This window comes from Labrus mixtus, chromosome 20, assembly GCF_963584025.1.
Source record: "Labrus mixtus chromosome 20, fLabMix1.1, whole genome shotgun sequence".
Taxonomy (NCBI): domain Eukaryota; kingdom Metazoa; phylum Chordata; class Actinopteri; order Labriformes; family Labridae; genus Labrus; species Labrus mixtus.
This window is the reverse complement of record NC_083631.1, coordinates 8,342,184-8,369,082: the sequence shown is the minus strand read 5'-3', so window position 1 is coordinate 8,369,082 and position 26,899 is coordinate 8,342,184. Positions and strand designations below refer to the sequence as shown.

Here is a 26,899-nt window from a genome sequence, read left to right as displayed (position 1 = left end):
GTACAGAACAGTGCAGCAATACCATGATGCAAATCTTAACTGTCCCAGGTTACAGGCATGGGTGAAGGGGAGTGAGGAGGTACAGAATATTTTCAAGCAGTCGACACGGGAGAGAATCAAGCTGAGGAGAAGGAGCCATAATGAGCGCTCCTGTGACGTAAAAGGCACGGGCACCTCGGGGACTGTGACAACTCTTAACCTGCTTAACACCAAACCCCCCCCCGATATCCTCAGCCATGTAATCCACTACATAGCTGTAGATGCGTATGACCAAGCGCTTTAAAGAATGAGAAATTCCTAAGGGGAGCTTCTTTCTGCACCGTGCCAGTACTACAATCCCTGTGAGAGCAGGAAAGTTACACATTTGTGCCACCAGATGGCAGCACTGGTTATGGTGTTAGAAGAGGGGCAGTGCATATAAGAGTTGAGATTTGCCCCATGATCATGAATGCCCATTTTTAGAGGCTGAATAATGATCCCTGGATGTGGAGAAGGGTTGTCACAGTCCTGGATTTTTATGAATGGGGTTACAGCCCGGGAGCCTTGATTTCAGTGCGTCAGTCTGCCTTACACTTTAAGGGGTCGGATGCAAAGAGAGGAGAGTGTTGTTCTCTTTGAGACACCAGTACCTGATCATCCCGAAGTGCCTGTGAGCGCTTGATTTTGCTCTGCCGGTAGTACTCCATGATCATCATGGCAGCGTAGATTTTCCCAACCGTCAGGTCTGTCGCTGCTGAGAGAATGACAAGTTACCCTGCAAGATTAGACCCTTTGGTATGGACCCTGAGCGCGAGGAATGGCAGAAAGGGGTGAGGCGTGCACACAAACACAAACACGCTTAAACTCACACACACGCACACATGAACATTGAGCATATAGTCTTTTCACAAACAGATCTTTTTTTTTTCTTTTTTTTTTAATCTATATTACTTGATTGAAACTCTATATTGCATTTATATTTGTCACAAGTAAACTCTTGCAATCAAAAGCAACTCATTCTGATAAATGAAACAAAATTCAGTCGCTCCAGAAATCGGCAATCATCCGATCGCAAGAATCAACACAAAATTAAAATTTATGTCATTTCAAAATGAAAGAAAAATAAATCAAATCTGTGATATCTGATTGAGACTATCACTGTCTTCTTTTGACTCGAATGCAAATGTAATAATAAAAGCATGAAATGTTTTTCATAGCTTTTGGTTGTTTTGATAGCATATCACATGCATTTCACAGTCTTAAGCATTCACTGTTTTATGCAACTAGTGCATTAGCACACGTGCATTTGGTCTCAGTGTAATGACACTCAGTAACTTCTATCAAACAGCCAGCCAGTAACTGTACACAGCTGACCGCCCCTGGAGTGAAAAGACGTCTATAGAGAGTTGATCTATAGTGAGGCACCCTCTGATTTCAGGCACACACAGGTGAGGTGTCGGGGGTCTCGGTGGAGCTGGTGGGGAGGGACTTGTTCTGGTGAGTGTTTCTGTGGCTGAAAGGAAGGAGAGGAAGTGTGTGTGTGTGTGTGTAGTTCTTAGTGTCTTCCAGGCCGCCTGAGCTGTATTGGTGAATCTGTTTACACCTGGTATTAACCATAGACTGTATAAGACATGGACGTAGTCTCCATGACATCATTGGTTTCTGAGGAGGCTTTTGGAAGCTGAAAGATGGCGGTGGCCATATTGGAAATGCTGACTCGTCCTATCTTTAAGACAATCTAGAAAAAAGGCATAGCAGTGACGTTGAGGTGGGCTTTAAGCATCCTGGCAAACGCCCGCCTTCCTTGGGTTTCAGAGCCTGCCTCAAGTGGACATCTGAGGAACTGCAGTTATTTGCATTCCTCAATGGTTCATTTTTCAACCCTGTAGGTTGCAGTTTGGTATTACCATGTATCCTGAGTGACTCGATCACAGGTGGACGATCCCAAGAACATGTGTAGACACTATGACCACCCAAACAACTGTGTGGCCACATGTGTCTGAGACATACATGTATGTGCTCCACGCTACAACTGAGGGGCCGTATCCTCACCATATTTAGTGCAACCCTAACCCTACTTACCTGTCATTCTTACTGATGTCTTCTCAAAGTCTAAGTCAAGTATGCACGAGCAGGCTGTGCACAAATCACAGCTTACATGAATTCAGGTAGGATGTCCGATGTTTAAAATACAATGTAAACATCGAACACACCTCGATAATGATAAAATAAACTGGCCAAGGTGTTATGCCCATGCTCTACATTTACCATGCCGAGCTTTAACCCCGAAAGCGAAACAGCATAAAAATGCATAGCATAGCAGAAGTCGTGCTGGCGTCTGCCTTTGGGATGCATGAGCTAAAGGGATGGCATGCATATCATTTGTACCAAGAGTAAAGCGTAGAAATTTACAATGTAAAGCTTTTGTTTTTTTAAACGTTTGACATACTGTACAACCAGTTCGACGCTGGATAAATTCTGCTAAAAACTGTTTGGTGTGTGATGCAATAGGTCGACAAAGAGGAAGGAAAGAAAGCCGAAAGGGGGCATCACACCTTCTGTAGTAGAGTCGGACATACTTCAATAAATACTCAATACTTCAGTACTAAAATAAATGTATACCAGGACTGGGACAAGGACAGAAGTCCAATGAAATGACCTAATCGAGCCATGACCCTGGCTCAATTCATACTGGTCATACCGTACTCACAATCAGCTGTCAGAGGACATATTTTAATACCAGGTGTAAACTTCTCAGAACCATTGTTTGTCTTTCCTCGTGTCCACATAATGACGTCTTTACAGACTTGCAGTATGTGGGTGTGGGTAAGTGGGGTCATGTGCCAGCTGTATCAGAGGGTGCAGCAGTGACAGAGACTGGCTGAGAGAAGCGGTTTCCTCGGGTGGCGTGAAGAGAAACATCGTTGGAGCACTGGGCGGGCGCAGGGTGGCTGCATCCGAGGCCACATTTTCTGCACCTGCACCCACACTCTGCAACTTACACTTGTGCGGCGTAACCAGCAAATCCAGAGTCTTCTGGGACAGATTGGGCCAAATCGCCATCATCTCCTTCCTCAGCTCCGCGTCCATCTGGTGCTTGTCGACGCCACCTAGTGCAGATTCAACGAGCATGTGCACGCACACACACACACACACACACACACACACACACACACACACACACACACACACACACACACACACACACACACACACACCCATGTCCAAGAACGTGGACACATTGAAATTCAGACGCAAATGTGTATAAAATAAGCACACAAACCATTCACACACATTCAGATTGATAGAAAAGGTATGAGAGGACAAACAAACATGAAAACAGAGACACACAGAAGAGAAGAAAACTTATTAAAAGGGTCAAATAGCAATGATGTCAGCACTGAATTCAAATATCAACATTCAGCCTCACACACACAGACAGGATGTACTGCCATATCAAACATTGTACTTAAGGTACAGAAGGAGAAGCATCAGGGAGAGCTGACGGTTTCTGGATTCTAGCAGACAGCACTGAAGGCACCAAGAAGGAAATCAGAAAAAGAAGAATAGAAAAAAGGTGAACATTTGGAGAAAAAGGAGGTAAAGGGGGTTCCAAACCTTCCGCACCCTTGGCGATCTTGATGTCCAGGGCCGTGCGGATCAGGGCCATGAGCGTGGAGTTGAAGTGGACCGTGTTGTCGTCGGCAACGGGAAGATCCATGCGGAGGAGTCTCTGTGAGGGGGAGCCAATCAGTGTGGGCGGTGAGGAAAAACCAGGAAGTAAGTGGGATGTATGTGGAACCTCCAGGTGACAAGGGGGGAGTCAAGAGGGAGGGGGGGAGGGGGGGGGGGGGTTTGGGGTAAGGGAGGGGGTAAAGGGAGCATTGCATAGTGTCTGTAGCTGACTCTGACTCCGTCTGCCTGTCAAAGATGACTCAGACAACGAGGATTTTCTTTTTAACTCTTATTTTCTGATATGATAACCTGTGAGTTTAAAGGTATTTAATGAAGAATTTTCTTCTCGATTTGTCCCTTTACTAAAATTACAATTTATTTTAAAACTTAAGCTTCTAGGTATGTTTTCTGACCTCTAAAAGATCTCACAGGTTGTCTACACGACCAATCCTGAGCCTTCTCCTGATAAAAAAAAAAAAACCATCAGGACAGACCGAGAAGCAGCCACTCCTATGCAGAGCTCCCCCTGGGGGGTTTTGGAGGTTCACAGTGAAAAACCACAAAGACCGGATGATAAACCAATAAAGCAAAAACAACCAAGGGACCAATCTAAGGAGAGGGAACACTCTAGTTTTCGTTTATTGGCTTCATCCTTTAAGGTCCTGTTGGTTTTTTTAATTCAAACAGACTTTACAGAGACACACACCAACTCACTGAGGCCAGAGTGAAGTCAGTGTGTGTTTGGTGACAGGATACGGCGACCACCCCAACATGCAGCATATCATGCCTCCCACATATCAAGCTTAAAAATGTCCCTCCTTTAAAAACTCTTTTAAAACCTTTATCCCCCCCCCCCCCCCCCCCAAAGCCTTCTTGCACATCTCACCCCCATGCAGCATGCGATGCACATTATGCCTCACAGGACAAGCAGCTGCGCAGCCGTACACAGAGAGCATCCTCTGTTGGCGACATTAGAATGAGTTTGTGAGTTTTTTAAAGCTTTTTATTGAAAGAAATAAAAAAATTGGTAAAGTATGGGGCTCAGCTGGAGTGATAGAGTAACTAGCTCTATCTCTGATTATCTGAAGTCTAAGGTGTGACGAATGGGCATGGACTTAGAGGGTTAACAAGGTGAGAGAGAGCAGTGTTCTGTGGAAAATAAGAAAAAAGGCCTCCATGGAAATCAAAATGGTTGATCGTGTGAATATAATCCAGAGATAAATGTCGGAAATATGAGGTGAGGAAATATTTCTGCTGCCAGAAAAAGAGATAGTTGAAGGGGGAAAGCTGATGATAGAGGTGTTAAAATCAATAGATCAATAGGGTTATGATCAGGAGTGAGTAAAGAGAAGAAGCGACTAAAAAGAAAATGAAAAGAGAAACTGATAACGAGGAGATAAAGAAAGAAACATCACCACACTGTGTCGGCTGTGTCTGTAAGAAAGCGATCCTGCCTGAAGGCTCTGCTGCCTCTCTTCAGGACAGAGAAGATCAGAGGTAAAAAAGCAGTGGAGCATTGTGGCTCATTGTTCTGTGGACGGGTTGGAAAGTCAAAGGTAAGGTTTGGATTGATCTCATTGGCTTAGGGAGAGTGGGGAGGAGTAAGGCATGAACACAGACATGGCAAACTTCTGGAAACGTGATCCAGAAACAGTTATGTAAGTTATGTTTTTGCCATAGTCATGCATGTAGGGTGTGTTAAGGCTGCTGGACAGGGGGCGCTGAGGGGATTCCTTTAAGTTCAGGGAGGAGGATTTGAAGAGAAACGTACGAGGGTAAAACTGAAAAGACGAGGAGAGAAAGAGAGCATCTACTCTAAGGCTGGGATTAAAAAATGAAAACATGATTCTGTAAGAAAGAGACAGAGGTAAAGTAGCAAAACCGGGTCAAATAACACGACTCTGTCCAGATAGTGAGGACAACTTTGGACCGCAGAAGGCAAACTCGTCTGTGAGGATGAACTGTGTTTACACCAATCTCAAGTCAATAACGTCACAGCAGTTGCACGCCTATCATGGTGGGCCGAAAAGAGGAAGCAAGTGGACAGAAAAAACGGAGAAGAAGAAGGACAGATCCCAGATGGTATGACGGGGGGAAAATGTGTCCTTTTGCCGTTTGATGTCTGCAGGATATCGTCGTCCAAAACGCCCTGGACGTGTATTGCTTCTGCAGCACGACCCTGACCTCATCAGAGCATGAATTAGATGTAAACAACAGCTCTAGATGATGTTCATTCATCAGCCCATGACATAATATTTAGACCCTATGACTAAAGATAACCTACACTAGATAGTAGGTTGGAGCAGCAGTGGTTCACTTTATTCTAACGTGCATTAGCACCAGGCGCTGGTCGTGTTCAGTAAGTCGTCGTCGTCGGACTTGTTTACGATAGACTACGTCTTGTACAGCTGCGTTTTTATGGCCTTGCCGCTGTGCTTGATACACAAAAACCGTCTGACAAATCTTGTATTAAATGTCCTGGACATGACCGAAAAATTACAAACATTCAATACATCAAGAGATTTTTGCGCCTTCAGTTTTTTTTTCTTCAGTAAAGACGGCAAGTTTCTCCACAAGGTGTATGAAGATGTCCGGTCACTTAAAGGAACTGCGTCCTTAGTGATCAGTACTATTTGGCCCGGGTTCTGCTGGAGGACGGAGGAGAAGGAGGTTGGATGAAGCGATGGTCAGCAATGGGAGTGATCTCCTGTGCCTACAGGCTGTGTGGCCGGCTGTCCCCTGAGGCTCACAGTGATCTGCCAATGATGTCTCGTGATGCTGTCGGGTTCGATCACAAGGGGGTGTTACATGAACATGTTGTGGCGTAAAAGGTATTGTTAGTGTTCTAAATCTTTTACTCTGTGTCTGTGCTGAGTTATTTTGACAGACAGGGGGTGTTGGAGGTTATCGGCCATGCAGAAGGCAGGTGAGGGAGTGTGCATGTGTGGGGGAGGGGAGCAATATGCAGAGATGAAAGAGGGGGGGGGGGGCTGGAAACAGAATAGAACTGCATTGACGACAGAACCAAAGGACAAAAGAGAAGATTGGACTTGCAGATAGAAAAGGCTGCTGGGAGGGGGGGGGGAGGGGGCTTGGAGCTGCTTACATGAAGGGTTAACAGAAAAAAGAAACTGCGTCTGTATGGCAACCAAAGGCTCTCTGAGGAAAACACACCACTGACACAAGCCCGTCTGCTCTCTCTACCATTAGGAGTAACAGGTAACACCTACTGTACTGTGAAGGATGATACAGCTGGAATTCTGTGTGTGTGTGTGTGTGTGTTTGCATGTGTTTGTGTGTCTGCCCCATCCACAGGACGGGACGAGTCAGAGGACGTAAGTCTGCAGGACCTTCCAAGCCCTGCTGCACATGCATGTTTCTGTGTGTGTGTTTGGAAGTGTCTACATGAGGGAGATGTCTTATAAATCAGTATCTTGAATATTGTCATGAACGTAGATGTTTCAACAAACTAGCATCACTCTACATGGAGAAAAAAACATGATTCCGATGTTATGATAGTTGTTTGTAGTGTGATGCTTTTGCATGGACGTGTAATAATGTGTGATCGTTGTGCACTGTGCAAACGAGCTGAGAAGGTCCCTCTTCTCATCCCCTCCTGTGGATACACATCCCCCGCCTTACCCTTAACCCCTGATTGTCTTTCTACCTCCACCCACCAATCGCACACCACCACACAAGTCCACAACACCGATGAGCCCACCCCCACTTTCCACGAGGAGAAAAAGGAAACAGAACCAAAGAAACCACAACACTAAAAAATTGACACCACGTTGAGCGCTCAGTTCCCTGGCCCCCTTCCCTCCCTCCCTCCCTCCCTCCCTCCCCAACACCTAAAGGAGACTCAGGGTGAGGATGGGGTCCTTTCTGACCTTGTAGGCCACCCGTGCTGGACACCTCTTCCCGAGGCCCAGTGGAGGACACATGTGCCTCAGCATGTCATACATTTCCCTGCAACTGATCCTGCCACTGCATCATCATCATCAGCCAGTTCCATCAACCCGCCAACAAGAGCGCAGAGAAAGGGAGAGATGGAGATGTTCAGAGAGAGAAGATGGAGCAGGAGGGAGAAAGATCGAGAGTGTCACAGCGTCAAAGATTGAGAGGAAAAAAAAGAGAAGAACCAAAAGGAAAGTGAAAGAACAAAAACAACAGAAAGAACAAGGTTATTGGGCTGATCTGGAGAGGCTGTGAAGGCGCGCCGTCTTAAAGGAGCTCAAGAACTCAAAGATTGTCACGTCGTAAAAAAGAGAGGGAGTAAATGACAGAAGGAGGGGAGACAACAAGAGGAAAATAAGGATTAAATGTTCTCTTGTAATATCAGAAAACAATACTCTGCAGTAGGAAAAAAGATATGTGTATGTGTGGCAGAGCTTGACCTGCTCGGATGAGGAGGGACGGGAAGGTGGAGGAGGAGGAGGAGGAGGAGGAGGAGGAGGAGGAGGAGGAGGAGGAGGAAGGGGAGTCAATGCAGTTTCTGTCTTTCCCCCAACCCCCAAAAAACCAAGAACAATGCAACACTACAGTGGGCAACCGTAGCTTGCTACATTATAGCCATGGCTCCACAGCAAGCAAAAGAAAAGAATACTCAAAAGAAAAAAAGAAAAGATCTTTTTTTTTTTTTTTTTTTTACAGTGTTCAAACTTCTTAATGTGGATTTTTTTTCCCCCCCGCCCCATTTCACTGAGTGCATTTCACATGCTTCTCTGGGTGTCTGCATTGTCCCGCACATTCTCTCAGCAGTTCAGAATGCAGGTCGAAAATGGTTGTAAAAAATTGAAATGAAAAAGATAAAATAACATAAAGCGGCATTCATTCCATTCCCCGAATGCTGTGGCTAGCAAAGTGTGCTTGAGAGATTTTTTTTACTGAATGGAAGTCAAACCTTGCAGGCCACCCTATGAGGGCATTTCTTGCCTAAGCCGAGAGGCGGGTCGATAACTCGCAATAAACTGTACATGTCCTTATAATGAATTCGCCCGCTGCAAGAAGAATACAGGGGAGTTAAGAAACACACACACACAAAAAACAGAAAAAAACACACACAGATCCAGAGAGAAGAGAAAAAACATTGGGAGGAAGAGCACAAGATTGACAAATACACAGCATCGGAAAATACTTGAATGTGTTTATTGTAACTAACAGGCTCTGTGGAGTTAAGTTCAGTTCGACCGCCCTTTCCTCCCTCTCTCCAGTCCAACCCCCTGACTGGTTGTGTGTAATTAAAGGATTGCAAACAGAGTAGAAAAGCATGCGCTTTGTAAACAGTGACTCCCTTAATAGCTGCTTGTAGTGTGCCGTTTCCCTCCCTCTTAAATATGTGTTCAGCTGGGTGACTTTTTGTTCCCTGTGCTCTGCGGCACTCGAGTTACAGTCAGTGAAGAAGGGGTTAAAAGAGCGTGTTAGCATGTTGGGAGAAAAAAAAACAAACGTTACATTTTAAAGCACTTTGAAAATATATTTTGATTTCTGCGGTAAAAAAAAAAAAAAAGAGTTAAAGGCAGGGTTGGTTATTCTGGAAAGCTAGCAAGATTTGAAAGGTGAAATCTCCTCAGGGCTCCGTCTAAACTTTAAAAAGCCACGCCCCCCCCCACCCCCCCCCCCCCCCCACATGCATGCACGAGCGAGTACCTCAACTACCTCACGTCTCATTCAGCGGTATGAAAACTGAATGTAAAAAACAAACATGACTAGAGAAAGACGGCTAACATGGCGTCACTTTTCAGACCCTAAACTCTTTCTCATGCCGCCTTCTCTGCTTCTGTCGCTCTCTTTTTTAGCGGTGATAAGTAACCATGGCAGCGGTCATTTGCGCTAAGCTAATTCTGCAATCCTCTGGTAGACGTAGAATACCCTCAGTGGCAGTGAAAGGGTAGAAAAGCACAGGGAGGCATTTGATTGGTTACTTTCCATTCGGACCTCATGGCTGTGATAGGTCGTAGTTTACAGCAGCGAGAGATGACCGCTCTTATCTGTCCTCAGAGCATGATTTAATAAGCTGATGTCAGGGTGTAAATACGGTTTATACAAATATAATAAATAGTGTTTGGATGCTGGATAAAATGACCAATCCTGAACATTTTATCTGTCCTTTCTGAATATTGCCATGGATCCAGCCGTTCATTCTCTTCTTCCTTTTCCTTTTCTTCCCCTGGTTAGAGCAGTCCATGTGCAGTCTACAGGACAGCACGAGGGCAACACACAGGCACTGGAATACAGATACCATCAAACGCAGCACGTCTACAGAGCTGCGACACGGGGAGCTTGTGTTTGGAGCGTAGACGTCGCCACGTTAAGTTTTCAGCAGTATGCAGATTCCAGAGGTGGGGACACGATTTGGAAGGGTTTGGGAGGTGTTTGAGGACAGGAGGAGGTAGGGAGGGAGGGAGGGAGGGGTTGTACGGTGTGAGAGCGAGATAACCCTGATGAGGTTATTCTCAGATCCCCCTTGCAGCTCTCTCGCTTGAAAATTAAACACAAGGTCGCTGCTTTTCTCCTATTTCTATTTCTACACTCTTTGAAACATATTGAGCTCATGTTTTATGCAATAAAAACACACAACAGAACTTATGATTTGATTTCTTTGGCTAGTGTACAAACACATCAAACAAACTTGTGTTGTTGCCTGCCAGTTTACAGTTAGTTGTGTGTATCTGTGTGTGTGTCGTCGTGCACCTGAGGGCGTGCACGTTACCACTCACCAGGCAGCGGGATCATACTCGGCCCATATCCTGACATACTCATCCAGGTGGTGAGGTCCCAGAATGGATGAATCCCTAGTCAGGTACTCAAAGTTGTCCATGATGACGGCAACAAACAGATTCAGCATCTACACACAAACACACAAACACACACACACACACAAGAAGAGTTACAGATCTGATGGGACACATGATAGTGATCTCTGAATCCTTTACAAGCTGTGACCACGAGCTGCAAAGAATCAGAAACACTGCAGAAAGAAGAATCTGACCCGGTCTCGTCTTAAAGATTAAAACAGAATAAGAGGGCGACTATCACAGCTGGACTCTGCAGACGTAATAGAGGCTTATTATTGAAGTATTGCATTCATATTTTCATGCAGGATGTTGCCTTATGCAAGTATTCACACGGTTGGGTTAGTTTTATTACTGTGTAACAACCTTGAATGAAAATAGATTTATTTGGATGTTTTACCATGAGAATAACAAACATGAGCAGTCCAAAAGGCAGATATGTGTTGGGATTCAAAGCAAAGTACGGAAGCCCTAAGCAGACATGCTCTGGACTCAATTATCTCGGGATAAAATAAATAAATGCTGGTTTCCTGTGATACGAGTTAGGAAATCCTGAGAAATTGACTCAGAGGAAAACCAGGGTTGTTACTCCCAGATAAAGAGGTCAAGATCTTGAAAAAAATGGCCGAAATGTAAGGCGTCAGATGTTGAGACCCCAAAACACCCGATGACCCCGGGGCACATCACTGACGATGTGTCCAGGTTGCACCACCAGGTGTATGTACATAGAATTATTGCACGTCTGCTTCTCCTTTTTTTCTTTTGATGCATTTTTTTTATTTAAGAAAAAATAGAAAGAAAAGAAAATACAAAAAAGCATTGGGCAGAAAAATATGACAACAAGCATTTCCTTTTCTTTCCCCCCACCCTCATGCTGCCAATACAAAGTCTATATGTAAGGTAGTAACTGTACAGGGAATGATAGTACTATTTATTACATAATACATACAAAACGAAGCAAAAAATAATGATAATAATAATAAAGAGAAAAAAGAAAGAAAGAAAATAAATAAAAATAAATAACTAAAATAAACGCAAATGAACCTTTCACGACGAAAAAGAAGAACAATATATCCAGACAGAGATTTAAATATGTAACTGTTGTGGATAATCACACATAGGTTAATTTACCTGAGATCATATTATTCATATTGTTGATATATTACTACAATCTAGGATGTTAAGTGCTGTCTACTTCTTCTGTAGCAAAGATTTTCATACTTGCATTTTGTAAATGATTGTGAATAATATGTAATGCCCCCTTTCGACATCAAAATCAGACGGGTTTTAAAAGTCACTGCATCATAAAACAGTGACATGGAGCAGATGTGGGCGTTGCATTGTGAAGCTTTGAACTCACCAGGAAGGAACAGAAGAAGATGAAGGAGACAAAGTAGAGGTAGGCGAACTGGCTGCCACACTCTGGATCTGTGTTCCCTGACAGCTCGTCACAGTTCTTACCCCCCAGACACGCCAGCATGATTTCATGCCACGCCTCCCCTGTTGCACTCCTAAACACAGACGAGGGGAAAAAAAGGGTCCTTAATTTATGATTTATGATTTGGAGGATAAATGGAGAAGGTTTAGGATTTTAGAAATCCTGCATTTTGTTTAGAAGACAAGAAGTAAATCAACACAGTTTCAATTCAGATTCATGGGCACACAAATGCTCTCTCTCTATCTCACTATCTCACTCTCTCTCTCTCTTTCTCTTACTCTCTCACTCTCTCTCTCACTCTCTCTCTCTTCTCTCTCTTTCTCTGTCTTACTCTCTCACTCTCTTTCTCTGTCTCTTTCTCTCTCTGTCACTCTCTCTCTCTTCTCTCTCTTTCTCTCTCTCTCTCTTTCTCTGTCTTACTCTCTCTCTCTCTCTCTCTCTCTGTCTCTCTCTCTCACTCTCTCTCTCTCTCTATTTTACTCTCTCACTCTCTCTTTCTCTTACTCTCTCTCTCTCTCTCTCTCTCTCTGTCACTCTCTCTCACTCTCTCTTCTCTCTCTCTCACACACACACACACACCTGAAGAGCAGCATGAGAGCTTGTACGAAGGTCCTGAAGTTGTTGTGCTGGTTGATGGCACTGTCTTCCTCCTTTTCCAGTTGAATATTCCCAAACAGCTGTTGAACACAATCAGTCAAAGTTAAACACTCAGAGACCAGCGGCGATCATCGGGCGACCTCCCTCATCCTGACAGCGTGGCTTCAACACTTTTAAAACCTTTTACTGCCGTTAACTCCTCCATCATGATCCTGTTATGCACCAAATCCTCACGAGGATTACCATCATCCTCATCCCCTTATCTACCTCTTCCTACCTCCTCCTCCTCCTCATCATCATCATTATCCTATAACAGATATTCAGTTCATCCCAGAAGGACTGTAGCAGTTTTTAGGTTGCGCTCTCACCCACCTGCATCCCAATGATGGCGTAGATGAAGAACAGCATGGCGATGAGGAGGCAGACATAAGGCAGCGCCTGAGGAGAGACACAGTCATCGTTTGGTGTTAGGGTTTGTGACATATTAGCGCACTCTGTATGGATACATGAGGCTGCAGCGCATCATAAACGGTGCGCTGACTGGATGTGAGTATTTCTCTTCGTTCTTGGAATATCAATGCAATGTGATGTCTGTGTGAGTTGTGCTGTATAATTGGGTTTGAACCTTGAAGGACTGAACAAAGGTCCAGAGCAAGATGCGGATGGTTTCTCCCTGCCTCAGCAGCTTGATGAGACGAGCCGCCCTGAACAGCCTCAGGAAACTTAGGTTGATGAAATTATTCTACAGTACAGCCAGAACATACCCGCAGATAAAAGAGAGAGAACAAAAGAGAGAGAGAGAGAGAGAGAGAGAGAGAGACGTAGAGGGGGGCAGGGGTGTGGACACAAGAGAAAGATGCAAGAAGGAGGGTGGATGGATTGGGGATAAAGGGGAAAGACTGGTTAGTCGTAATGCAAAGAGTGCAAAAATATTTACCTCAAACAATCAGATCAAAAAAAAAAAAAAAAAAAAATAGAAATCAAACCGAGGGGAATTTCAAACTCAAGACAAATCAAAGAATCAGGAGCCAAACAAGTCAAAGCAAACCAAACTCAAATCAGCAAGGCTCCAACAAGCTTTTCATGTCAGTTAAATTAGGCAAAACCAAACAACACAAGGGGGGGGGGGGGTTGGGGGGAGGGGAAATCATCCAAATCTAACTAGTTTCATCCAATCGGGTTACGTAGTAGTAAAATCGTGGGAGGAATGGTGAGTAGTTAAAAGTGCAGGGATGTCAGGACATTTCCTCGGAGGGACAACCAAATGCACTAATTCTCTCAAGGCAAAAATATGCAACCTCGAAAAGCAAGCCCTACAGCATGCAGATGTGCACCTCACAATGCAGAAAACCAGTCAGACCGATGGCAGCTGATGCACCATCCAATAGGAGACACCCAGTAGTGATGATGTCACAGCCCAGTATAGAGCAAGAAGGTGGTTGAAGGACTAATTAAAGGTCGTTAATTTATTTCAGTCTTTTGTAACACAAATCTGTGCGACAACGTTAAGCCAAGACATACAGGTATGTGTGGCATTTTAACATTTGTGTTATTTCTTAAATTAGCATCTTAATCCTGTTAATTATGAAGTTTGGGAATACAGAGTTCTTCAACCATATACCACAGTAAGAACAGAAGAACGCAGCTGAAGTGAGACTTTGAAGGGACTGGCAGCAGGCACATGCAGGTTTCATCTACACTACAGTGTGTGTTACATTGTTGTGTGTGTGTGTGTGTGTGTGTGTGTGTGTGTGTGTGTATTTCAGAGTGTGTTGTGAAAAAACAAAAGGGTCCCAGCCAAAGACATGCAAGGGGCAGCATGCATCACTTGTTCTCTCTGCCAGGGGGCAAAGCTGTGGATTCACTCTGCTGTTACTGGAAACACTCCACTAGTCACTGTTTATGGAGAAGCATAGCTACGTGTGTGTGTAAATCTTAAAGGGACAGGTTTTTTGTTCCAGATGGTACAAACCAAGATTTTACAATCTGAGCGTTTGTTCCATTTAAAGGATGTTCAGTCACGACCAATGTTGGGGGGGAACACGTTGCAAAGTGATAAGTGTTAGGCCCTGTGTCCACCTGGCGCTTTTTTTCTGGGCAGAAAAGCGCCGGCTGTGCACTCTGGAGTGCTTGCATGATTTAAAGAGCTGCACGTCCATTCCGATCAGACATGATGCAAAGAGGATGTGCAGAACTACGAGGAATATTATGATACATTTTGAAAAGAGCGCTGTTGACGTCAGTTTTGATGATGTCAGGTTTCCATCAGAATCAGAATCAGAAATACTTTATTAATCCCAGAGGCAGAATTCGGTGACAGCCTCGTTCCATGTGCCAACACGTCACTGCACAAAACATACTGAGGTTTTTTTTTCTTTTTCTTTTTACCCTTAACGTAAAAAAAACATGTTTTTCTGTGCCATGCTGCTGGCAGCCAAAAAACAACAACAACTCTACTACACATGTTGTTTAAAATAACAGTGCAGCATAGATTTTTTTGCCACAATTCTTTCCCCCAATGAGAAACCAATTCACGACCCACTTTTGGGTCCTGACCCACCAGTTGAGAACCATGGCTTTAGAGTACTCAAATGACTGTGTTTGTTGTAATGTGCAATGTAACGAGTTAGTTCTCTCTCTGTTATGCAATTACTTTTTTTATAAAGTGATCTGTTACTGGAATAAAAGTGATGTATTTCTGTTTCCCTTTTTCTCGCTACATGAATAGAAAATCCTCGAAGCATCGTCAGTGTTTCTGTTTCTCTCCTAATTCTAAGGGCAGGTAGCTGTGGACCAGCAGAAGGTTAAACCTACAGGTGTGTCACAGCTGTCATCTGCTCTGTGGGAATATCTGCTTTTTGTTGAAAAAAAAAAAATGGACAAGAACTGCATGATGGTGAAATGTGAGGTCAAGAGCTTGTGTTTTGTTTTTATTCAAACAGCTGTGCCTCTGCCCAGGTCACCTTCAGATCGACAGCATCATAAAGAGCTGTAAAGGTTATCACGTCTGTGTATTAAGCTGCAGAGTTAGAGGATGATGAGCTGTAAAAGTCGATATATAACCCACACGTGTAACGACGCAAAAGTCTGATTTAATGCAGCACAGTAACGAGTGCGTTACCCAACATGGTCACGACAGGATTTATAAAGAATATATGAAGAGATACAGTGACTGGTGGAGAGGGAGACTAAGTCAAAAGTTCACTCAGTGTTGAGGAGTTTCAGGTGTTTGGGGGGGGGGAGGGGGGGGGAGGGCGTCAAGCAAAAACATGCTCATTTCACAGCTCTAACATCGGCTGGGATGCAGATGCAGTAAAATAAGATCTCCAAAAAATTACAAACCATCTACATGTGGATGTTGCAGACATATGGTTTATAGCGGCAAATTTTTGGATTTTTGGTTGGTTTGAAGAACAACCAGAGAGATTTGACCAAGCCGGTTGTCATGGGGTGGACACAGAGGATTCATAGTGCATTTTGATTGGACGGAATCGCAGGAAGTAGTAGTTGATGGGGGGGAGGGGTTGGAGAGGGAGGGGGGGGGGGGGGGGGGGGGAGTGGAGAAGGGGGTAGAGGGGGAAGTAGATTACAGAAGATCATCGTTAAGTTTGTGGACGATTTAAAGAAAGCATGTAAAAAGATAAAAAACAAGAAAGAAATCAACAGTTATCACAGCATCACATGTACAGCAGGATCAACGCAGCAGAGGATTGATGTACAGTATTTTCATTTTTCTGGGAATAAAACATGATTTTATTCTGGTATTGAGGCAGAGCAGTCAGTGAAATATTTAACAGAGTCTAGCCTCAGACAGAACATCAGCTAAAACAAATCCATCACAGTGTCAAGCTGTTGAATGTGGTCTTGCAAATAACACATATTTAACTATGTTTTAAATATTTGGATTCAAGGACGTCCAGACATTGAATCATATCTGACAAGTTCTGCACATCTCCCTCTCATTCTGCAGAAGAGTTCATGTGAAACTGAAACTCTTAAAAGTTTGTTCAGGAAGAAATGAGCAAAATTCTTACCTTGTGAATTCACTCGATGTCCAGACATTAGCTTTAAGTTAGCAAACACATGCATCTTTTTTCTTCTTCTTTAATCTCTCATTATGAACGTTAAGAGAAGTATTCATAAAAGTCCGGGCCGACGGGTAGCATGCATTTTTTTTACCCCGGGTGAAATATTTTCAACTGATGCCCTCACGCCTCAGCTTGTCGCTTTGCTGAACGAATCTTTATCAGAATGTATAAATAAAAATGCTTCAGAAGTCTTTCTAGATACAATATACACACAAACATCCCAGCATGCTTCTCAACAGTTTCACAGCTATGGGTCACATCATTCAAGCACATAAATGATTGAAAAAATAAAAAAGTTTCCCTTTTTTTGTTGTTGCAATCTGGCCTTTATTGAGCTCACACAGCCACCTTTAAAGAGCTTACTTTAGCAACGATCTGCAGGAGGTCAGCATTACATCATGAGTTTACATTATCTCACAAAGCCTGATTATGTGCTCACATAAAGAGTAAATGTATTATTTAGTTGCTTATATCAAGCGCATGTATCCCACCTCTCACTTGCAGCTATGACGTTAAAATGAGCCCATAGCTTTAATCTTTAATATTCTCTCTTTCTAGTCCAGTTGTTGCGTTTGTTTCTTCACTCAGTTGTCTGATGGACCTTCAAGACACAAACTGGAATTGATGTTTTGGACACCTGAGATGATATCTGACGATTTGATTGGCTAACAAGACGCCTGCCTTCGCTGTGCAGAGGCTGCTTCCTGCCCTCGCTGTCTGGCCTCTCCTCGTTTTCCACCAACTGGGACATTTATATAAGACTTTCAGGAGACGTTCATGCATGACTGAGCAATGCAAGATCAACAGCGGCTCTAACTCATGCTCTCTTTAAGCGCCACGTCTGCTCTGCTGTATGTTTGCAGACAGCGGGACAGATGTGCAAGCACAGAGACGAATTACTTTCTTCATAATCACTGACTTAATTAACTTTCTTTCACCCAACAAAACATACGCTAATACAGCAACGCGCCTGTCTGTTTAGTTTTCACTCCTCGGGACAAACAAACGCAAAAAAACATTCATGTTTGAGATTCAGCTACTTACCCCGAGCTCTGTGACCAGGATGTCAGTGATGCTGCCCAGAACTGTCACACAGTCGAATATGTTCCAGGCATCTTTAAAATAATTCTGTGAACAGGAAAAAAGAAGACAGATACAAAAAGAGGAGAGAGGGAGAGGAGGGTGAGATGGACACAGAGAAGGAGGAATAAAATGGAAAGACAGTGAAGAAGGTAAAATGAGAGGTGAAGAAAGAAAGAGTCAGACAAAAGTGCAATACGAGTTCTTTTCTGTTGAATTGTATTTAATTATTTTGGGTATTTGTTATGCTCTTGCTGTTGTTAATGTTCTTCTGTGTTTGGTTTAGCTTTGTTCTTGTTTATGCTGTTTGTCAAAGCACTTTGTAAACCTGTGTTTTGAAAAGGTGCTATATAAATAAAGTTATTATTACTATTATTATTATAAAAGAGAAAGAAGGAGGAAGTCAGTGTCGGACAGGATCAGGGAAGAAACGAGCTAAGACAAATGGACCGTCGGTGACGCCATGTTGGACTTGTGCCAGGAGACGAGCTCGGGACAACTTGTACTGCATCAGAACAGAGCGGCCATCAAATATCACACACTGTACGTCCCTGTCATCAAAAAAAAGCAAACCAACGGACTGAGAGGCTAAAATCAAACCCTACCACTCTGCTCTCCTACATGTCGTGAACTGATTGCACATCCGCGGTCATATAGAGAGAAACATGAGGACAGATTTTGTACAATTTTGGCTTTTAAAGTTGACTAGATGATGAGCGATGTCTGCTTTGCTTTGCTCTCCTACATATATCGCCTGCAGCCAAAGTGTGCATTAGACAAGTGGAGTTGAAGGGGGGGGGGGATTAGAGATAGAGAGGCGGCTATCGAAAATAAACCACCTTGACAATCTGAGGCCTGCTGCTATTTGTGTGTATGATCGCGCAGAAATCAAATCCTATCCTGCTTAATCTCCACCCTCTCTATGTAATCTTTGCGTCTGACTTTTCCGCCTCTGTCGTTCTCCCTCGTTTGTCTCATCACTGCATGACTCCTTCCTTTATCCCCGCCCAGCATTCATCACTAAACTCTCTCTACTACCCTTTCCCCCCCACCCACCCGTCTGCTTCTCTACCAATCCTCTGCTGCTCATTATTTCCTCGTTATTTAGTCTTAAATATGACGGCAACGGGGCGCTGGTGGTGCAGTGGAGCAGTGGTTAGTGCGCGCGCGCCCCATGTATGGAGGATGCAGTCCTCAAAGCGGGCGGCCCAGGTTCAAATCCAGCCTGTGGCTCCTTTCCTGCATGTCATTCCCTACTCTCTCTCTCTCTCTCTCTCCCTGATTTCCTACTCTATCCACTGTCCTATCTCACCATTAAAGGCTTTATATGTGATTTTTTTGATCCAGCAGATGTCGCCCTTGAGCTCCATCATGAAACCAAAACAACTCGCGCTGCATTGTTGTGTTAGCATGCTGATGCTAGCGATCTTTATTATGCTCGTATCTTCACACTGCATGTAAATTTACCTGAAATGAGCGTGATCTAGAAACACAGTTAAGCAGTGAGTACAGTATGTTATTCTTCTTTTCTCTAGTCCCTCAATTAAACAACTTTTATACACGAGGGGAGGAGTCAGCCGGGCGTCCCGGCGATGTAAACAAAGTGAAGATAGGACTCTGAAAACTCTGAAAGCATCACAGACAGTGGGACTCGGGTGTTACACCCATTGTAGACAGTCATGACTCACAGAGTTATTTTCAGAGGATATACTTGATTTATATTATATTTAAGTGTGAAAAATCAATGTCTCCAAATAAAATATATGACGACCGCAGTAAAGAGCTCCAAGTCCTATGTTCTACATCTTAAGCCATGTCCACCCCTAAACTAGTTGGCGATATTTTAAGGGGTCAAAAAAGGTTCATCAAGCCTGTTTTGTATGTGTAGAGAGAAGATAGAGCACCACACACACACACACACACACACACACACACACACACACACACACACACACACAAACAGAAAGACTCACCAGAGCTCCAAAGGCGATGATCTTGAGTACACACTCCATGGAGAAGAGGGACGTAAACACTATGTTCAGGTTGGCTAACACAGCTTCATAGGTATCAGAAGCTCCGTCATACTATAAACAAACACACACACACACACACACACACACACACACACACACACACACACACACACACAGATTCATAACAACAAAACCAGTGTACAAACACAGGACAGTGAAGATGTGTGTGTGCGTTAATGTAGACACACATACGGACACAAACACACACACACACACACACACACACACACACACACACACACACACACACACACACACACACACACACACACACACACACACACACACACACACACACACACACAGAACACCAGGGACAGAAAAGGGGGAGGAGATTGAAGACGTATAAAGACACACACAGTTGAACACACCCGGAGGAGAGTCACACATGTTCATTAAAATGTTTTTTTCAGGAACAGGAAATATTTGACAAAGCAAGTTCAGTACACAGTAATGAGGTCATGTTCTACCTTCATCATCAGTACGACGGTGTTGAGCGCGATCATCGCCATGATAGTATACTCAAATGGCGGCGACACCACAAACTCCCACATCTTGTACTGGAAGCTCAGCTTGTTCTGAGGCATGTGGCGCGTCAGAGGCCGGGCGTTGATGGCGAAGTCTATACAGGCTCTCTGCAGAGAACAACAAAAATGTTTTTTTTCCATTCTCGTCAATCCATCTATCTATCCTCCTTTTCAGCTGCAGCCACTCCGTTTATCCTCCCTCACCTCGTTCTTCTCCAAACTGTACTCCTCCATCATCTTGTCCCCTTGCTCCTGGAAGGTGATGATGATGAGAGCCACGAATATGTTGACGAAGAAGAAGGGGAAGACCACGAAGTACACCACGTAAAAGATGGACATCTCCATCCGGTACCCCGGGCTCGGGCCCTGGTTCTCATAGGTCGCATCCACCGAATGCTTCAGCACCCTGGGGAGGGAGGAGACAAGGGGGGGGGACAGGGGGACGGGGGGGGCGTGTTACAGGCCGCCATGAACCATCAAGAACTTCAAATCTTTGCTTAAAGGCTTTATATGTGATTTTAGTATAGTATAAGTATATCCTCTGAAAATAACTCTGTGAGTCATGACTGTCTACAATGGGTGTAACACCCGAGTCCCACTGTCTGTGATGCTTTCAGAGTCCTATCTTCACTTTGTTTACATTGCCCGGACGGCCGGCTGACTCCTCCCCTCTCGTATAAAAGTTGTTTAATTGAGGGACTAGAGAAAAGAAGAATAACATACTGTACTCACTGCTTAACTGTGTTTCTAGATCACGCTCATTTCAGGTAAATTTACATGCAGTGTGAAGATACGAGCATAATAAAGATTGCTAGCATTAGCATGCTAACACAACAATGCACCGCGAGTTGTTTTGGTTTCATGCTGGTGCTCAAGGGCGACATCTGCTGGATCAAAAAAATTGCATATAAAGCCTTTAAAAGACACCTCTTTGCTCTGGCTTTTAAAACAATTTGAGCTTGAGATTTTGAAATTGTATTCATACTCCTATTTATTGTGTTTTTATTGTGCTTCATTCTACATGTTATTTTAGTTGTTTTTATATTGTGTTTTTTTACGCTTGTACAGCACTTTGGTCAATCAAGGTTGTTTTAAATGTGCTATAGAAAGAAAGATTGATTGATTGATGTGTGCTGCGTGTGAATGAGTGTGTTCACGGGGGACTCACTGCGGCCACCCCTCTCCGGTAGACACGGTGAAGAGGGTGAGGAGGGCCCAAGCCACGTTGTCGTAGTGGAAATCGTACTTCTTCCACTCCCGCTTCAGCGCCTTCACTTCGTTATCACGCTCGTATTCCAGATACTCGCCCCTGGAACACAAACATCACACGAACGGCTTCATGAGGAAAGGGGGAGAGTCGTCATCAGCATGAACAAAGTAGTGAACCCCCCTTCTACATTTTCCATTTTATTCATGGTACAAAATACTTAATTAATTTTGATGGGGCAGTATGTCATTAATTCTTTAACATATATATCTTCAGAGAAAAATGGCCGTTGACAAACAGTTATCGTATTTATCATGAAAGAAGCTAACACTGCTAACATGGATAAACATGTTTACATGGCACCGCATATTTCTGTGTGTCTGAGTTAGAAACTGAAGATGCCATGAAAGAAGAAAAGAGAAGCGATGAAGCAAGCTTTACACACACACACACACAGACCTCGATATAAATAAGATAACCAGGACACCTTCAGGGTAAAAAAAAAAAAGAAAAAAGAAAAAAAGAAAAGCTGGGTGTTTCCTGACCTGCAATCGCGCTCAAACTCTTTGGACTCATCAGTGCAGTAAAAGAAGCGGCCCTTGAACAGCTGCACGGCCACCACGGCAAAGATGAACATGAAGAGTAAGTAGACGATCAGGATGTTGAGCACATTCTTCAGAGAATTCACCACGCAGTCAAACACAGCCTGAGGAGCGAGGAGGACAACAACAGAGGGAGACGTTGGTTATTCTACGACAGAAATACACTGGATCCAATCTGTGTGTCCGGTGGCATGACAAGACGCTTGAAAATAAACCTGCAGTGCGTCCAGATAAACACTGAACGTTGTGAGCGTTGCTTGTAATTTACTGCATTGACACACCTTGAGTTTTGGAAGACGTTTGATGGTCTTCAGAGGCCGTAACACTCTCAGTACTCGCAGAGACTTGATTGTGCTGATGTCTTTTCCTTTACTGCTCCCCCTGCATGTGGACACACACACAACGACACACACAAACAGACACACACACAGTCAGATAGAGTCAGCAGGTTTCGGGGAGATATGACAGGCTCGGTCCGCTCGATCCCAAAAGAAAAAAAAAAAAAAACGGTGAGCAGCCGTTTCTTGATGGTTGTTGTGTCCGAGTTAACTCAAGATGAGTAACTTCGTCTGGGTTAAATACAGAAAAACACATGCAGCATTGCTATCGTAGTATACTTTAGCCTTTTTTTTCTAAGTGTGAGGTTAGCATTGTTAGCTGCATGCTAAAGTAAGGTGGTACTTCACAGGAATAGCCGATGTCATTCCCGTCTGAATGCTATCTCATAAATACACTTATGTATTACTTTGCAATGTATTTCAATGCTTTAAAGAGATGTTTAAAGCCTTGGCTTGCACATGCCAAGCTAATGGTGAAATATATCCATGCTGCATTGAAACCTTGCTTTTCCATGCTGCAATATTTCTCCTTTTTAAAAGCAGCATTTTGTGTGATGGAGAACTCCATTCTACACAGAGGCATTTGCAGAGAGAGTTTAGTCTTGGTTGGCAGGGAGGAGACCTAAACAGCTCCGTGTGTCAGCAGCTGAAGCTTTGTGAGAGTGTTAAATGACCGGCTGTTAGCGAGGCAACAGCTTAGAAATGATTCCTGTTGTTTTTTAAAAGAGAACTCTTTTAATGGTGAAACATGGGTCACAATTTGGGTTCTGTCCCGGTGTGAATAAACGGGGGAAAAAGCCAAACTCTCTCCTGTTATGACTCAACCAGTTCAATTGCATCAACTCTGAAGTAAAACCTAGGGTAAGCTGGTTTCACAGCATTGTTCAAACCACATGGAATCTTGTCTTGTACGCCATGTTGGAAAAGACAAAAGGCATCTCATGACTGAAATGCGGAGCCAAACCTCCCTCATCTAAGCAGTTTGATTATTTGGTTTTCTAGGTGCTTGTGTTGGACACGGTCAGCCGACGAGTGCAAAGCCTCGACCTCGAGCGTTAAGACTAACATTAAGAAGAGTGTGCAGCATATTCACACCTTGAATGTTTTTGAAGGTGGTCTTAATGATCTGGAGGCAGAAATATCTGACTGTAGATGTTTTTAGCTAACTCATATTGCCCTTTTTGATCGCTTTGTTGCTGATGACTTATGACGGATTCTGATGAATGGTTCTGTTTGTGATTCCTGTATTTATGTTCATTGTTGTTAAGTGTTTTATGTCTGAAACCCTGTAACTGTGCTGCTGCCTGTCTTGGCCAGGACACTCAGAGATGTTTAATCTCAATGAGACTTGTTCCTGGTTAAATAAAGGTTAAATAATAATAATTTAAAAAAAAATAAAGATGCAAATTTAAAAGACTGAAAGGCGCTGCACATCAACGTGTGAGTTTTGCATCGTTTATGTACTTGCAGCACGTTTCATGCTAGTGCTTTTGTTTTGTTTTTTTGCAGCACATTCAGTCATTACATCTGATGTTGCACTTGGTTTTGCTTTTGCATCCTTTCTGAATATGCGGCATGTTTTTCTCAATGTAAGTAGTTTCAGCTGTTGCTGAGGCTTTGCACTTGTGGGCCACCGTAGTTGGAAGAACGTAAACCTTTTTTTAAATCGGTTGCAGGAAAAACTACACTACACTACCTAATGTGATTTATCGGAAACAGTATGAGTGAACTAAGAAAGGATAGTTCCTTCATGTTCACTTAAAAAAACCTCCCAAACAGACCACTTTACATAATAAACAAACAAATAAACGTCATAAACTTCCTATTCGCTCTCTTTTCTCTGAAAGTCTAACATCTCAAGAATAAATATCAGGGTGCAGAGACAAAGGTCAAACGTCTCTCAAAGTGCTCCTCAGGGCAGAAGGCAGCTGTGTGTGTATAAGTGCTTCTGTCTTCCAGATGTTAGACCAGATGTTAGACTGCTGGTGGTAGTGTGTGTGTGTCTCGACTTCATGGAAGTTCATGTACGGGGGTGTGTGTTGCGTCTATGAACACACTCACTATGCCGATGTTATTTTTTCTTACAATGAGCTGTGATTAGCGGTGAAAAGGAAAAACAGGTATCTCTGTGTTTCCTCTGCAGCTAAACCTGAGGGTTCGGCTGTGTTTGAGTCCGAGCTGTTCCATGGTGAACAATGAACAACAGGGAAGAATAGACAAGTACAGAAGTCAACTGTGAGGACGGACGGATGAAGAAGGAAGGACACGAGTGTGATCAGAAGAAAACAGGCGCTGAGGGGTGCAGAGGGAGAAAAATGAGGAGGAGGAAGAAGAGTGAGAACTTTACCCGCCGCCGCTGTTGGTGGTGGTCCAAACGGAGATATGAGAAAAGGGGTGAGAGACAGCGAGGGAGAGAGAGAGAGAGAGAGAGAGAGAGACAAAAAAGACAAAGGGTGGGAAAAGGAAACAGAATGGGACACGGAAAAAGGAAAGGATTTCGAGGGAAAAGGCACCCATATGAGAAAGAGAGAGAAAGAGAAAGGGAAGGCCTCCTACCCAAAGATGTTGTTAAATCTAACACACATGCACATTATCGCACACTTTAAATCTGGACAAAAAGCCCGACGAGAGCAGCATGTACTTTTTTTTTTTTTTATAAAAGTAACTGATGTGTGAACTCTTCTTCAGAGACGGGGACAAACTGAGTTCAGATGAGGACTTCTCCAATCACCATATGAACTCCTTCAATGGAAGCATACTTCAACAACAGTAAATAAACTGTCATTTTACTTCCCTTTAAGTTAACCTAAGTGAGCCGGTGTGTCTCTGCATCAAGAGCCCGTCTGGACTTTAAACTCTGTGCGGCTTCAGAAATGTGCAGGACACCAGCAGCCCTTCAGACCAGACTAATTGGATTAAAGGAGTGATAATCATCTCCAATGAGACTGCTGAGCCGATCTGGATTTCTGTTTGATTTCCACATATTGAATTAAGGCACAATCTAGATGTGTGGGAATCTTTTTTTTTATACTGGTCGGGATCGCCCCTTATGCCATTATTGTTGTTAACCTCTATTGCAGTTAAATACAATGTTTCTAGTTTAAATAACTTCATCTTTTTTAAGGTTGTATTCAAGTTAACATCATAGACTTCATGAAGAAAGGACAGCGGAATAACTTGAAATGGACTGGAATAACTTGTCCAGTCATTTTGCCTCACTTTGAAAATGAACGACTGCATATTATTATATGAGTTAAAATCTGAGAGTGAACTCCGGTGACAGACTGAGAGACACTTGAGGGTCGACCCACAGGTCACAGAGACGTTAGAGGACACAGAGTTAGGGAGAGAAGCACACTGATATAAACATTGAGACACAAACAGACAGGTTAATGTGAAACACAAAGACAACTTTGAAATCGAGGGGGTTTAAAGAGTGTTAAGAGGAAAAACACACAAACAAAAATGATTCAGAGAGAAACAAAGTCCCGCCGTGTAAAAGTGGCACCTCCACTAGAACCCTGGAGCACCTGCAAACATTTTATTTTCTCTCTATAGGACCAAGGAATTACTCATCTTCATTCTGGCCTTTCACCTGCTGCTCTGCAAAGTGGCAGTAGGTGTAAACATTTTTTTTTTTTTAAATGTCAGGTGTTTCTGCGTTTTATTTTTGTCTCTATCGAGCACGTAATGGAGACATTAAACCTCCGCTGAAGACGCAGAGAGGAGAGCTCCAAATGAGAAGCTGCAGAGAAATCTTAACCTTAACTTACCATCGTATGGTGCAGCTTTTTCTTATGATCATATGTGCTTCAAACTACAACGTTAAAGCAAGCCTTTAAAAAGCCTCCAAATTTTTAAAACTAAATTCTGGTTTTTAACATTTATTTAACCCATAGTAACTCTGCAAAGAGACTGATCTGAATGAGTTAAATAAATGCATATTTATATATATATATATTCTCCTACATGTAAAAGAAGTATCTGCCTCTCTTCCCCTTTACGTGGGGCATGTCGGCACGGGAACGTCTGCTACCTGAAAATACTAATTTCATTTAGAAGTCATGAAAGAGGATCAAGCACAATCTCATATTTCTGCAGATCACGTGCATGAAGTTGTCGGAGGTTACAGAGTTATCATAATAAACGTATTGCACCCGTATGGCTATAACACATGACATTATCCGTTTCTTCATTTTATTTTCTTCCTCTACCATGCAAAAAGCATGAAAGCAGACTCACGTTTCATGCTTTGTATCCCGTTAACGGGAAAAAAAAAAAAACTAAGCCCAGTTATTCAGGTTCCACTGTTCTGCATCCTCACAGTCATGCAGATTAAGAGTTTATAGTACCTGCTTGGCCGTGGAGGAGGGTGTGGAGTTTTTTTTTTTGTGAGCCAGCTCAGGATGACCTGGACTGGGTCTTTAACTCTAGAACGCCCTGGGCACTAAAGGGTTACAGGTGCAAAGGGTGGTCCTCACCTCTCACAGGGGGGAGGGAGCGGTGGGGAGGAAGGGGGATGCTTGGATACTATTTTTTTT

At 43.5% G+C, this 26,899-nt stretch overlaps 1 protein-coding gene across 8 annotated transcripts in view; it reads right to left on the bottom strand.

Moving 5' to 3' along the window:
- The window catches only part of cacna1aa (calcium channel, voltage-dependent, P/Q type, alpha 1A subunit, a), a 67,844-nt gene that overhangs the window by 11,596 nt on the left and 29,349 nt on the right, over nucleotides 1-26,899 (bottom strand). For 6 of the 8 annotated variants that reach the window (XM_061065251.1, XM_061065250.1, XM_061065243.1 and 3 more), the window contains 16 exons: nucleotides 22,302-22,401; nucleotides 21,964-22,124; nucleotides 21,380-21,520; nucleotides 20,416-20,617; nucleotides 20,155-20,319; nucleotides 19,625-19,735; nucleotides 17,616-17,699; nucleotides 13,109-13,225; nucleotides 12,856-12,921; nucleotides 12,466-12,563; nucleotides 11,809-11,959; nucleotides 10,374-10,501; nucleotides 8,558-8,654; nucleotides 3,598-3,712; nucleotides 2,982-3,089; nucleotides 630-733 (listed from right to left, as the gene is read on the bottom strand). In XM_061065251.1, coding sequence (XP_060921234.1) covers nucleotides 630-733; nucleotides 2,982-3,089; nucleotides 3,598-3,712; nucleotides 8,558-8,654; nucleotides 10,374-10,501; nucleotides 11,809-11,959; nucleotides 12,466-12,563; nucleotides 12,856-12,921; nucleotides 13,109-13,225; nucleotides 17,616-17,699; nucleotides 19,625-19,735; nucleotides 20,155-20,319; nucleotides 20,416-20,617; nucleotides 21,380-21,520; nucleotides 21,964-22,124; nucleotides 22,302-22,401 — 1,948 coding nt within the window. The remainder of the gene's footprint in view (nucleotides 1-629; nucleotides 734-2,981; nucleotides 3,090-3,597; nucleotides 3,713-8,557; nucleotides 8,655-10,373; nucleotides 10,502-11,808; nucleotides 11,960-12,465; nucleotides 12,564-12,855; nucleotides 12,922-13,108; nucleotides 13,226-17,615; nucleotides 17,700-19,624; nucleotides 19,736-20,154; nucleotides 20,320-20,415; nucleotides 20,618-21,379; nucleotides 21,521-21,963; nucleotides 22,125-22,301; nucleotides 22,402-26,899) is intronic. The other 2 variants (XM_061065244.1, XM_061065246.1) reach the window with 1 other exon arrangement.